The sequence below is a fragment of the Sminthopsis crassicaudata genome, chromosome 2 (assembly GCF_048593235.1).
Source record: "Sminthopsis crassicaudata isolate SCR6 chromosome 2, ASM4859323v1, whole genome shotgun sequence".
NCBI classification, from domain to species: domain Eukaryota; kingdom Metazoa; phylum Chordata; class Mammalia; order Dasyuromorphia; family Dasyuridae; genus Sminthopsis; species Sminthopsis crassicaudata.
In genome coordinates, this window is record NC_133618.1 from 629,777,576 (window position 1) to 629,792,104 (window position 14,529).

Sequence of the window (14,529 nt, forward strand, 5' to 3'; positions counted from 1 at the left end):
GTATCAATATCATCCTCTCACATGAAGAGATACATTCTACAGGTCTGAGTTAGATCTCCAGCAGCCACTGGCAGATGGCTCCCTTATCCCAACAAAAGTAGGTTGAGTTATAGTCATAAATAAGTAATCCTGTAAATATGAGCTTGATCATATATGAAATAAGACTGGTTTATATATATTAATGTTGTAAAAATGAAAATTTTTGAAAGAATAATCAACTTATCAATTCAAATATCAATCATAAATACTGCTGATGAAGAATGCTACCTGCCTTCAGAGAGAGAGACAAGTGTTCGACCAGTATTCAAAAACAAGATACATATTTTTGGATATTTATTTTATATGGAAATTTATTCATCTTGATTATGATTATGTGAGAACGAGGATTTTATCTCATCTTTGTTGAGTGGACGGAAATAGACATTTGATTTTGAAAAGAGAGTGTCTTAGAAGGGGAAAAAGAGGGTTTCCAGGGATTTCCTTAAAAGAGTCTCAAAGTAAGTCAGATATTTGACTTGGAAAACTTCAAACTAGACAATCATAAAGTAATATGTTAATGAGAAAGATTAAGCAATGGAATCAATACTCTTATGCTTTTATGTCAATTGATCCATTGAAAAAATTGTAAACAACAAAGTAGCATGATATTAGGGAATACTAGGGAAGAGAGTTAAAAGGAGTCTTGGTTTCAACCTGGAATAAAGTTTCTAGTGAACATTTCAATAAAATATGTTTAATTCTGTGCTGTTTAACATGTTTATCCGTATCATCACTCAGTTGACAAATATATAAGATATTTCCATTATATGTGAGGGACAATACTTCATAGTGGTGATATAAAGGCAAAGGACAAAAATAAGACAAAGTTTACATCCTGCTGGAGGTATAGAACACATTTAGAGATAAGTATATGTGGGATCTATACAAAATAAATACACAGAGATTTCTGGTAGGACAGGAACAATGGGAGGAGTAAGGAAAGGCTCCTTGAAGAAGTTAGCAGATAAGTGTAGAATATTGTGGCTGCTAAGTTTTGAGGAAGGAGAATGAGAGAATTCCAGGCAAGGGAGCCAAACTGCATAAAGGCAAAAGAGGGAAAATGGACATCTTTTTATAGGAAACAACAAGTGGGCCAGTTTGGCTGGAGCAGAGAGGCTGTGAGGGGGGAAATGCATCGCCAGTCTAAAGAGAAAGAATGCAGCTACATAGTGAAGCATGTTAAAAGCCAAACATATGAACTTGCATTGTATCTGAAAGCCCTAAAGCTTCTTGCTCATGGGAAGGATTCAATGAATCTCACACTTAATGGATGTTAAATTTGCAGATTTTTAAAGAATGAACTGAGAATCTTGATGCCTGGAAAACTAGTAAAAGGGAATTGTCATTTTCCAAGTGAGAGATGATGCTAAACTGAAATAGGATGACTGTGGCATGAATAAAGAGTAGAAGAGAATTAATGATTACTGCCCATGACTGGAAGATTGGGGAGGGAAGGCTAGAAGACATTTACTTTCTACTCTTCTCTACTACCCTCCCCTTCCCCAATGGCATGTATTATTGGACCACTCACATCCAGTGGGAAAAAGCATTGCTTGCTCAACACTCCCCAAATGATTGTTCCTTCTAGAGGAAGTTTAGTCCATTGGGTGAGATTATGAAGGAATGAAGGAAATAAGCATTTATCAGGGACAACATGTTATGTGCCATGTTCTGTACAAATATATCACTTGACTTTACAATGACTCTGGGAAGTCAAGGGTATTGTTATTTTCATTTTAGAGTTGAAGGAATAGAGGCAGACAGATATTAAGTACTTAGTCAGGATTATACTGCTATAAAGTATCTTAGTCCATATTTGAACACAAGTCTTTCTGTGTTCAGGCTCAATACTTTATCCATGATATCCTCTACCAGTCTGAGCAGACTTATGTAGGATGGGAAGATAGTTTGATGATTAAATAAAATGTTGGACTGATGTCCTGGAAAATATGAGAACATTTTTATCATCAGAGGAAAGAATAGGATCCTATAAGTGCTTTATTTGTTTTCTGAATTTATTTGCACATTTCTGGGAGGCTTTCCTATCTTTTTCATTTTTCTGTGGAGTAAGCTAAAGACCATCCTATTCCTAAAAATAATTAATTATAAGTGTTTTTGTGGCAGCTAGTTATGATGGGCATTGAGGTCCCCTTAAGATACCTTTCTGATTCCCCAACCCTCATGGCTGACATTTGATTCACAAATCCTGGTCAAAAAGCATCCTTTTGAATTCCAATAATATCGGGGCTTTCCCCAGTCCCCACCGGATCTGAGTTAACTTAGGTTCTCCCCAGCCCCACAAACAGTTTCTTCCAAATCTAAAAAACTCATTGAATTCTATTCAATGCTGACCCTGGCTGAAAACCAGTCAGGAGCCTGGGACTCCACCCACCTTCAAGATTATAAAAAGGGAGCTCTGGGGCCCAGTCTCTTTGCAGGAGCCCCCCCAAACATGGTTTCCAGCCATGTAAGGGTTCCTGTCCGCCCGGCGACCACCTCTGGCCTGGCGTCTTTCTACCTTTACCCTTACTTCCAAACCCCAAATAAACCTTTTTTATCAATCTACGTTGTCGGGCCTGTAAGTTCCTTAACAGGGGATTCTTGTGCTGTCACTGGACTATCCTTGCGCCGATCCAAAAGGAGTTCCCCCTTTCCTAACTCTCATCAGTTATAACTAGCATTTATAATAGTAGCTAGCATTTATATGCTTTCAGGTTTGTGATCTGTTGCTGTTCAGTCATATTGATGGGAATCTGACAAGGGAAACTGAGTCTGAAAACCCCCAAAAGAGTCATTTCCCACGTTATAGTGACTTAGAAGCCAGACCAACCCCACCTCTGTTAAGTACCACTAATTTACCTTTCTATAGAGTTTAGCAGACACCACCCAAGTTTTCTATGGAGCTGAACTAAAGCTAAGTAGTTAAGTACCCCTACTTAACTATCAATAGAACTGAATTCACCTTAAGTACCTCCACTTAAGCTCTATACAATTTGAACTATCACTAATCAAACTTTCTATATCCTTACAGAAGCCTATTCAAACCCAATAGCTTTGTATTGTCTCAAATCATATATATGACGGTGGGAAGAATGGGCAGAACTGCAGAACGGACAGAACTCTAATTCCACCCAAGAGTTCTGCTCCATTTGAGATCTCTTGATGATTTATAATAAACTTAAACTTCTAATTTTACTTATAATTTAGTAAATTCTTTTACTTCACCCGCGCCTTGTCTCATATCAAAAGCCTGCACATCCCCAACGATATCTGATCTTTCTGAAAGCCATTTCATCTTTTTTGGGCAAAGACACTGGGGTGGTTGGTCTTTCCTTCTCCAGTGGAGCTATGTTTAGGCAATGAGGTTAAATGACTTAACAACTTGTAAGTATTGGAGATGGATTTGAATTCCAGGCCCAATGTTCAATTCACTGAGCCATCTGCTATCTTTATTTTAAAGTTAACAATATGCTTTACAAACATATCATCTTATCCTCACTAGAAACTGAGGGAGTCAGTGGTGATAAAACTTGCCCAGGACTACATAGCTAGGAAGTATCTAAAGTTGACTGGGATCTAAAGTCAACTCATTTCTCCTATTTAGAGCTTGCTTTGTTATGTATATTGTGTCTTTCATTTAATTGTATGTTGGGACTATCTTTTGCCCTTTTTGTGTCTTCAGCACTTAGTAAAGTATTCCCAAACAATGGGAAAAGGCCAGGCTGGGGAATGGGTAGGGTCTTGGGGGGACGGTTCTGCATTCAGGGTATTTATTCTAGTGTTTTGCAGTTTATGCTTTGTACTCCCTTTGCTGACAAACATCTTGTCAGGTAGAGATTCCTTTTCTCATGAGATCATAATAAAGTCTTTTTGCTTTTTCTTACTCTGAGAGTCTGGGATTTTTTTTTTTTTTATGATAGACACTGTCCCACATAGTTTGAAGACTGTGGCCTGAAAGAATCTTGGAATATGAGTAATGTTGAATGAATAAGGTGCTTCCCCCATGCATCCTACCTGCTGCATTTTGGAGAGGTAGCAGTCAATGAAGTCTTGAGGATTGGTGGGGTCTAGCATTTTTTGATGCTCCTTCACTCTTTCCAAAATGAAATGTTTCAATTCTTCCACGTTTTTAAGAAGTCTTTTATGCTTTCCAGGGAGGTACACTCTGAATCCCGGTAAAAAGTTGTAGAGCTACCCCCCCCAAAAAAAAAAAAAAAACAAGCAAAAATATGTGAGTTTTTGGTCATAAACAACATTGTATTTCTATTTATAAACTATTCTATTCTATTCATTTTTATTGACAAAAAAATGTTTTTTCTTTTATGTTCCCCACATATTGGAGGAAAAAAAGAAAAATAAATTCCTTGAAACCTGTATACATAGTCAAGCAAAATAAATCCCCATCTTAGAGATAGCCAGAAACATATTTCACATTCTATATCTTGAGTCCATCATCTCTCTGTCAAAAGAAAGGTAGCATGTTTCATTGTGATTCCTCTGGAATCATGGTGTGTTCTTATATCAATCAAAGTACATTAGCCTTGCATCAAATTTATCTTTCCATTGTTTTTATCATTGTACAAATTGATTCTATTGACTTTTTTGGCATCCATGCATAATTTCTTCCTATGTGTACAGCTGTGCTTTTCATAATTTCTCAAAATATAAAATTCTATTATATTCATATACCAGAATTTATTCAGCTATTCCCAATTAATGAAAGCCCCTTAGTTTCCAATACTTTGAAGCGCCCAAAAAACCTGTCAATTTTTTTTTTGCATAAAACTTTCAGTTTTACACACTTTCTTCCTTTTTTTGATTTTTTTTTTTTTATTTTATTGTCATACAGGCTAAATAATGATATTGCTGGTTCATAGAACAGATATGATTTACTAATTTGAGAATGATAGATCTCTTGAGTATTTTTTATATACCCACAACAGAGTTACAGTTCTCAAGGGTTCTGTGTACCTTTTTCTGTTTCTCTTCAGTCTTGTGGATGTAGATCAAATTTTTTGTTTAAGTCTGGTTTTTTTCTTAGAAACATATAGAATTCCTCTGTTTCATTGAATGACCATCTTCTTCCGTGGAAAAAGATGCTAAACTTAGCTGGGTAGTTCATTCTTGGTTGCAGTCCTTGATCTTTTGCCTTACGGAATATCAGGTTCCAGGCCCTTCTATCTTTTAATGTGGAGGCAGCCAGATCTTGGGTGACCCTTATTGTGGCACCTTGGTATTTAAATTGTTTTTTTCTAGCTGCTTGCAGGATTTTCTCCTTTGTGTGGTAATTCTGCAGCTTAGCCACAATATTCCGTGGTGTTCTTTTTTTAGGGTCTATTTCAGAAGGAGTTCGATGAATTCTTTCCACATCTACTTTCCCTTCTGTTTCTATTATCTCTGGACAGTTCTCTTTGATAATTTCCTGTAAAATAGAATCTAGGCTCTTTTTTTGGTCATAGTTTTCTGGAAGTCCAATAATCCGCAGATTATCTCTCCTAGATCTATTTTCCAGGTCTATAGATTTTCCCAGTAAGTATTTGACGTTGTTCTCCAGCTTCTCATTTTTTTTGTTTTGTTTGACTGATTCTTGGGTTCTCTGTGAATCATTCATTTCTATTTGTTCCATCCTGACTTTTAAGGAGTTATTTTCTTCTTTCACAGTTTTTAGTTCTTTTTGTAAATGCCCAATTTCGTTTTTAAATGAATTATTTTGCTCTATTGAATTTTTTTCCATTTCCCTAATTTTTTTTTTTTTGAGAATTATTTTCTTTTTCCAATTCAGAAATTCTATTTTCTTGAGACTTTTTTATCTTTTCCAATTCAGAAATCCTACTTTCCTGTGTTTTTTTAACCTTTTCTAATTCACTAATTTTGTTTCCCTGCATCTCCTGTGAATTCTTTATTTTTTCCAACTCCAATTTCAGGACGTTGTTATTCTCTATCATAACTTCCCTTTCCTTGCCCCATTTTTCTTCGATCTCCCTCAATTTCTTAAGAGCTTCTTCTAGGAGAGAGTTATGTGATGGGGGGCAGGAATCGTTCCCCTTTAGGTTGTTATCTTCTGAATCTTTGCTGTTAACTTCCTCGGGGTTGGGTACCCGCTCTTTCTCTGTATAGAAGGAATCTATAGTTTTTCTAGCTTTTTTGCTCATACTTAAAAAATGTTTTGGGGTCTGTCCCTGGGGTAGGAAATTATTTACTTCTTTACCAGCTTCCTCCCAGACCGGATGGATGCAGCGGCCCCTGCGCCCGCGCTAAGAGAGAGCTCTGGGAGAGAGTTCCCCACCCCCTCCCTGGAAGCGCCTCAGAGGTGATTAGCACTGCTGTGCTTTGAGGGCGTAGAATAGTGAAGACAGCAAGAAGCTCAGCCTATGTGTCCGGGTGGGGAGTGGATGTCTGCAGCAGGTGACGTGAGAAGCCCCTGTGCTCAAACTGGAAGTGTCTGCCAGAAACCACGGTCCCTAGTTCAAAGGTTCCGCTTCTCTGGGACTTCCTGGAGCTGAGTTCCACTCCCTCCAGCTAAGCTAGGCAGTGTGTGTTGCCTTGGGCCGTATCCACCCACTTGTCAAGAGAATGATAGATCTCAATTACTTTTCAGGTGTCACAGCTACACCAACAGTTTGTCAATATGCTTGTTTTCCTACAATCCTTCTAATGTATGACATTTACCTTTGTTTAAATACAGTTTGAAATATTTGTGAGGAAAAATCAGGACTTCTCTACTTTTTTTGAGAATGCCATTTGGGACCAATTTTTCATATAATCTTTACAGTAAAATAGCAGTGTGTGTGTGTGTTGAAGGCATCCATTCAAGAAAAACTTGGTATTGGTTTGAAAAAAGGGAGAATTTCTACCAGCCATCAGCAAACTAACATCTTATCCTAATTGGACAGAACAAATTTCGGGATAAGATACAACAGAACTGATATAACAGAACTAGGGAAGTCAGAAGCCATTGAATCTCTGGTGGTAACAATCTAATTTCTTTGACTGAATGGAGCAAAGAGAGAAACCTAGATAGGAGACAATGCTTTCTTGTCCTCCAGTAATGGGACATTAGTAAAGAATAATGCAGCTAAATTCTAGTAGGACTGGTGATTAGGACTGGGGAGAGGGGCAACTAATTAGAGACCAGAAAAATATTAGAGAAGCTCAGCATTTGAAGTCAAAGGAAGAGGCACCTTTAGTGGGTAGAAGGAGGAGCAATTGATGAGAGTTAGGAAAGGGGTACCTAGATGAAATTAGGGTTAATTGAGGTCTAGTGGCAGGTTCGGAGTACAGGGAGTTAAATAGAGCTCTCCTGCAACCCCTTTGGATTTGGCACAAGGATACAGAGTTGAATGAGGTCTAGTAGAAGCACACAAGTCCTCTGTAAAGGAATTTACAGACCTGAAAAGCTAGATTAATAAAAGAGGTTTATTTGGGGTTTGGAAGTAAGGGTAAAGGTAGAAAGACGCCAGGGCCAGGGCTGGCGCTGGGCAGATTGGGACCCTTAACATGGCCCGTGTAAAGATGCCATGTTTGGGGCTCCTGCAAAGAGTGGGTTCCAGGGTTCCCCTATTTATAATGGGGGCTTTTGGTAATCTTGAAGGTGGGTGGAGTCCCAGGCTCCTGGCTGGTTTCGTCCAGGGTTAGAATTGAATAGAATTCAATGGGTTTTTAGATAAGGATCTGTTTTGGAGAGGGGGTTGGGAAAACCTGAGTAGATCATTAGAGTGGGGACTGGGACAGCCCAAGTTAGCTCAGATTCTGTAGGGGCTGGAAAAGACCTGATATTTCTCATTGGGATTCATGGGGGCTGGGAATTAAAAAGGAATCTTTAACCCACATCACAATGAGGATCCTTACTTCTGGTTTCAGTGAATGACAGCTTTAATTCTACATGCCCATCCAGTGTAGATACTAAGCCATAACACTCCTTTAATCTATAGGTTATTTGCCTAAGCTTCGGCCGGCTGACTTCCTTAATCATTCACAATGGTTTGGATAAGCTCTTTGTTGTTAATTATTTTACTTGCCCACATCTATGAGCATCATCATGCTTGGAATATCCTAAGATCTAATAAGACAATTCTCTCTGTATCTTAAATATTTGTACCTAGGAGTGATTCAGAGAATACTTGGAAAAGAATATCTCATTTCAGCGCCAAAGATATTACATGATGTTATTGTCCTTGAGTGCATAATATATGAAGTGTGTGTGTTCCTGTGTGTTGGAGACCTTGTTAAGAATTGAGACTCTATGGAACATTGGTCCTGTTGCTGAAACCAAGCAAACAGCCACAAAATGTGTAGACATCTTTGGTCTTACCTGTGTCCATCGTGAATTAAGGAGCTGAAAGTTTTCATTTAATAATTTCATCAGATATAGAAATTTCTCATCATTGTACTTGAATCGATCATGGAAGAGGATAGAACAGATCACATTGCATGGGGCACAGCTAAGGATGAAGGTGGGATCAGAGGGCTGACCTAACATAGAAAAAAGTGAACAAAAAGAAAAAAAAAACAAGTTTAACAAAAATGTTCCAATTATGTAGAAACTGAACATTTCTTCTGCCCATGCCATGTTTATTTCTTCTGAGGTTAGAAGATGTTCTCCTGAACAATTTCCTTTACTCTTATAGAAAACTAAATTAACTTGTGATATTAGAGTATGAGAAGAGAGAAGGGAGTTTTCTGGCCCAGCACAGTGATTACCTTCTCAGTGATCTAAAACCACCTTATAGAACGATTGCCAAAGCCTGGGGATGGGTAATTGGACCTCATATCCCCAGGGGGAAAGAAAAGAAAGCCAACCCTTTGTTTTCCTGAGTTCCTCCACCAGACATTGGGCTTCTTCTTGAACTCTTTCTTCAATGCTTCTTTTCCCCATCCCAAAGTTCCTTAGGGTCATAAGGGAAAATCTACGGTTTTGTTTCCAACTCTCTCCATTATTGAAAATAATTCCTAGACATAAGAGAACAGGACATTGGTTATTCTAATACTGAAGGTGGTACAGAGCACAGTGTACATGGTGGTCATGGGATTTTGGCCTAATTTATTGATCAAATTTAATTTTTGCAATTTAAAACAAAATGCAATGCTTCTGCCACATGAAGGCTTTGTCTTAGGTGCTGAAAACAGAACATTAAAAATGAAACCAATATCTATGCTCAGGATTGAAGTATTCCATTCTACTGAGAAAAGAATATTTCATTTCAGAGCCAAAGATATTACTCTAACATATCCTTTTGCTTTTCAATCACTCTTTCAAATAAACTAAACTTACCTTTTTTTTTTATTACATCATCAAATATTGGAACACTTCCTCTGTCTACAAAACCATCTCCTTGGTCAATTAGAGCTTTTTTCACAATTTTATAACCATATAGTACCACAACACGCTGACTTCCAAAATAAAGAGTATAGATAGGGCCATATTTTTCAGCCAGCTGTGAAAAGAATGCCAAGAAAGAGAGTTGGAATATACCCTCACAACTTCCTCATGATGTTCCATATGCATGTGTATATACGTGTACCTATACATTCATGGGACAATATGTTGCAAATGAATCTTAAATATAAAATATAAAATGTAAAAAGACATAGACTGTGGGATAAGAAAGTGGTATTCTCATTCTTTTTTAGCTTGCTTTTTGGAAATCCCCGTCATTTAATGGCAAAGAAATTTTTTCAGGTAGAGTTTGCTCCATTGGTACCTATCTTGAGTAAAAATGTTGTAAAAAGACCTGCGTTTGATTTTGGGTAGTTGACCTATGGAACATCCTAACAAAAGCTGTCTACTATTGTTGTCTCTCCTCTCCTTTCTGAAATAGTTATGTAATTTTTCAGTCAACACTCACTTCCAACTTACCTCTCCAGTTACTAAAGGTCTCAGTTTAGCCAAATTTGGTAGCCTTACCTCAATTCACATTCTTCTACACCTCTTTACAACATTTTAGTCTTTTGACTGCCTTCTTTTCTGTTTACTCTCTTCTCTCTGGGCTTCTGTAATCCTTCTTTCTTTGCCTCCCTGTCCCTCTTTCTCTCTCTCTGTCTGTATCCTTTCCCATTCCCTTTCCCTTTCTCATTTCCACTTATCAATCTCCTTTACTGGATTATAGTCCATATTTAACTACACATCCATTAGTTTGACCCATAGTATTGTTCTGGGCCATCTTCTCTTCTCTTTCTGTACTCTTATGCTTGGTCATCTCATAATTTCTATGTCCATAGCTCACAGATCTATACATCTTGGACTAATATCATCCTTGGGCATACTTAGGAATTCTATACCACAAAATAAAATAAATTCTTTATTCTTACACTGAAAATCATCCAAATTTCCTTATTTATGGCTAAGGTATACAAGAATAGGCTTGATCTCATAATTAACAAACCTCAGTGGTTCCCTGTTACATTTGGGATAAAATGTAACTTTTATAAACATTTAAAATCTTTTACAACCCAGCTAGAACCCACCTGTTCAGTGTCCTTATTCTTCTTCATCTGTTTCATGGTTTAGGCTAAGTGGTACTCTTGATGTTTCTCACACAACAACAACTTGCTACAAGGCTTTTGTAGTTCTTATGCCTAGGATCCATTTCTTCCTTGCCTCTCATAATTCCTAATCTTCACAAAGCTTAGTTCAAATGACACTTTCTTTGCAGGTTTTACCTAAGCTTTTCCCCAATTGTTAATGCCTTGCCCTCCACATATATTACTTTACATTTATTTTCAACACATTTTGATAAGCTTAGTTTGCAAATTGTCTCATTCATCTATTGGTGGTTCATTTCTCCATTCTGTATCTAAATCAGAAGTTTGGAGCCTCAAAGGGGTGGCTGCTAAAATTCTTTGAGTTCTACAAGAAGAGAATAAACACAAAATTACCGTGCCATTGCAGTGAGACATATATGTAAGGAAATATGTACTTAGGACAACTTACAACTCTGGAACCTTTTGGAATTTATCCTCAAAAAAGGTTCACAAATCATAAGTTATTGGGTGATCTATTAGTGAGCTGAGTTATTCTGAGTCAGCTTCTTGGATCATTGTACTATCATACTATCCCACTGCTAAGCCAGACTGCTCCCCCACTTCAGGTTGGGTGCTCTTTGACCCTCTCTAACACCAGGGGATAAATTTGTGGGAGGTCGAAGTGAATAAAATTTATTCATGGGTTCTAAAAATCAGTAAAATCTTTCCTACAGCCATGATCAAAATATATTTCCACAGGTCTAGAATCTCATATTGTCATAAATTTGGATCGCTTCAGAGAAAGATAATAGAAAGAAGGAATCTTCCTTGTGAATATCTGACACTAATCTGGAATTAAGTGTAAGGGAAATAGAGTGAGAAAGGCTACGAAAGCTATACCATTTAGAAAACAATGTTTAAAAAAAAACAAATATGTACACTTTTTATATAAAAAAGCCTAAGCTAACATCTAGTCCTAAAAATGTTAGACTTGTGGATCTTACAGAAAAGACCCAGGAGAACAGATAAGGTGAGGTGATAGTTATGGAATGGTGACTCACCAAGGGGAAAATAGATAATTCAACATTGCCTTTTTTCTTATGTGAAGGCACTAACAGTTGGAAAAATTACTGATATCAGAATTGAAGATTCAAAATTATATCCCTTTTATGTAGGGAAATTTGAGTAGAGACAACTGTTACCCAAAAATGGGGAGAAAGTGGAGGGAGGCATGGGTAGCTCAAACTATAGCAACATATCTAAAGAGAGAAGAAACCTTGGAAGTCATCTTATTTCACAAAAGAAGGTGCTAGAACTCAGTGATGTAAAGGGATGGTGGCAAAATTCCCAAAGTAGCAAAATACTGAGGATTTCTGACACTAGGCCTAGTGTTCCATCCACTGTAGCACACAACCTTTCTTAGGATTTAACACGTGAGAGGAAAAAAAAAAAACCTGTCAACATACAATGCTTCCACTTCTTTTCACCATTTTACTGTAAAACCCCATAAATTCTCTGGAAAATCAGAAGCCAGTTAAGAATTTGAAGATCTGATTTGAACATCTGTTTAATTTTAACATCAAATTAATGGTAAAAACTTTCATCCAAGCCCTTGCGAGGTATTTCCTTGGAATTAGGAGGTTCTACTTATAATTTCCTTCCTTTACTTCCTTGCTCAGAAGATGACCTCTTGAACTTCTGAAGATATAAAAATTATTGGAATTTTCTATAAGCATCATAGCAACATTATAGGAATAATGATGGCAGTGTCTACCTCTTGACTCATGGACATGACTTGATTAAAAAAAAAAAAAGGCAGCTTCAAGGCTCAACAAGGAGTCCAGCAGAAAAACTGTGCAATGCTTGAGGCAAACAAAAACTTAAAAACTTTCATAATGGGGACTTCTAGTATGGAGACAAGATGGTGGAGAGGACACACATTTCTTTCTGGCCTTCTACTACTCTTAATTAATTACGAAATGCAATCTCTGAATTAGCTCTGGACTGGCAGAATTCACAAATATCGGGAGTGTAATAAATTATCAGCAGAAGATAATTGAATGGAGACAGAGAGAATGCACTTTATTCTTGGCAGTTCATGGAACCTATACAAAAACTGACCATATGTTAGGAAATAAGGACCTCAAAATCAAATGCAGAAAGGCAGAAATAGTAAATGATTTTTTTTTTTCAGATCATGATGCAATAAAAATTACATTCAATAAAAGGCCAAGGAAAATAAACCAACAAGCAGTTAGAACCTAAAGAATGAATGGGTGAAACAGCAAATCATAGATACAATTTATAATTTCATCCAAGAGAATGACAACAATGGGACAACAAACCAAAATTTGTGGGATGCAGCCAAAGCGGTAATAAGGCGAAATTTTATATCTTTAGGTGCTTATTTGCATAAAATAGAGAAATAGAAGGTCAATGAAATGGGCTTGGATTCAAACTAAAAAACTAGAAAAAGAGCAAATTAAAACCCCAAATCAAATACCAAATTTGAAATTCTAAACATAAAAGGAGAGATTAATAAAATTGAAAGTAAAAACTATTGAATTAATAAATAAAACTAAGAGTTGGTTTTATGAAAAAACAACAAAATATATCTATTAATTAATTAGTCTAATCTTTAGTTAATTTGATTAGAAAAAGGAAATAGGAAAATCTAATTGTTAGTCTCAATAATAAAAAGGGAGAATTTTCCACCATTAAAGAGGAAATAAGAGCAATAATTAGGAGTTACTTTATCCAACTTTATGCCAATAAATTTGATAATCAATGTGAAATGGAGGAATATCTGCAAAAATATAGATTGCCCAAATTAACAGATGAGGAAATAAATAAATAGTCACATTTTAGAAAAAGCAATAAAACAAGCTATTAATCAACTCTCTAAGAAAATAATCTCTATGGCCAGATGGATTTACATGTGTATTCTACAAAACCTTTAAAGAACAATTAACTCCAATACTAAGGACTCCTACCAAATTCATTTTATGACATAGACATGGTACTTATACCTAAACCAGGTAGGATGAAAACAGAGAAATATAGACCAATATCCCTAATGAATATTGATGCAAAAATCTTAAGTGAAATATGTAACATCTCCTCCTGGCAGTTACTATTACCAGTCTGTCCTAGGCCCAACAGAGTACCTTCAACCACTGACCTTTGCAGTGCCAACTCTACCCGGCTCGCCTCCTCTGAGTCCTTCAAAGATCTCTGGCCACAATTTCTTGAATCTATAGTTTAATAACCAGTAACACACTCAAGAACAGCCACGTGTAATCTTAAAGGCCTTTATTATACCTACTCACATAATGCCCTGACTTGTTAGCTCACTAGTGAACACCTGGTCTGAAGACCCATGTGTTCACTACCAAACTTCTTACTTCTCTCGGCTATCCATCAGCTTGGCTTGGCTACCCCTGGCTAGGGACCCAGGTTAAAGAGAATGACTTGCTGTCTGCAGTGGGCTTATAAAGGGCCTGTGAGGCCACACACAGCCAACCATTGAGAGAGCCGTCACCCATTATGAAGCTATCTCAATATGACCAGGATCCCACCCACAGGGCAGTCCTATATCCACAGAGATTACTTCAGGGCCACTCAATCTCCTGTTGCCCTGTGGCTGCCCATTTAAAGGACCCTTACAGAAATATTAGCAAAGAAATTACATCCTCCAGGTAAAACACTATGAGCAAGTAAGATTTATACCAGGAATGAAGGGCTGGTTCAATATTAGGAAAACTATTAGCATAATTGACTATCTCAATAACCAAATTAAGAAAAACCATATGATTACCTCAATAGATGTAGAGAAACATTTTATAAAATCCAACATCCATTCCTGTTAAAAAACATTATAGAGTATAGTAATAAATGGACTTTTGCTTAAAATAGTCAGTAGCATCTATTTAAAACCATCAGCAACCATCATACATAATGGGGATAAACTGGAACCATTCCCAATAAGATCAGGGGTAAAACAAAGTTGCCCACCATTATCACCATTAC

At 37.0% G+C, this 14,529-nt stretch overlaps 1 protein-coding gene across 2 annotated transcripts in view; it reads right to left on the reverse strand.

The window, feature by feature from the left end:
- Nucleotides 1-14,529, reverse strand: part of LOC141558751 (cytochrome P450 2C23-like) — a 40,442-nt gene that overhangs the window by 13,934 nt on the left and 11,979 nt on the right. Inside the window, exons 2-5 of one of the 2 annotated variants that reach the window (XM_074296428.1) lie at nt 9,311-9,473; nt 8,839-8,988; nt 8,351-8,511; nt 4,054-4,230 (exon numbers count right to left, since the gene is read on the reverse strand). In XM_074296428.1, the coding sequence (XP_074152529.1) occupies nt 4,054-4,230; nt 8,351-8,511; nt 8,839-8,988; nt 9,311-9,473 (651 nt within the window). The remainder of the gene's footprint in view (nt 1-4,053; nt 4,231-8,350; nt 8,512-8,838; nt 8,989-9,310; nt 9,474-14,529) is intronic. The other variant, XM_074296429.1, reaches the window with a different exon arrangement.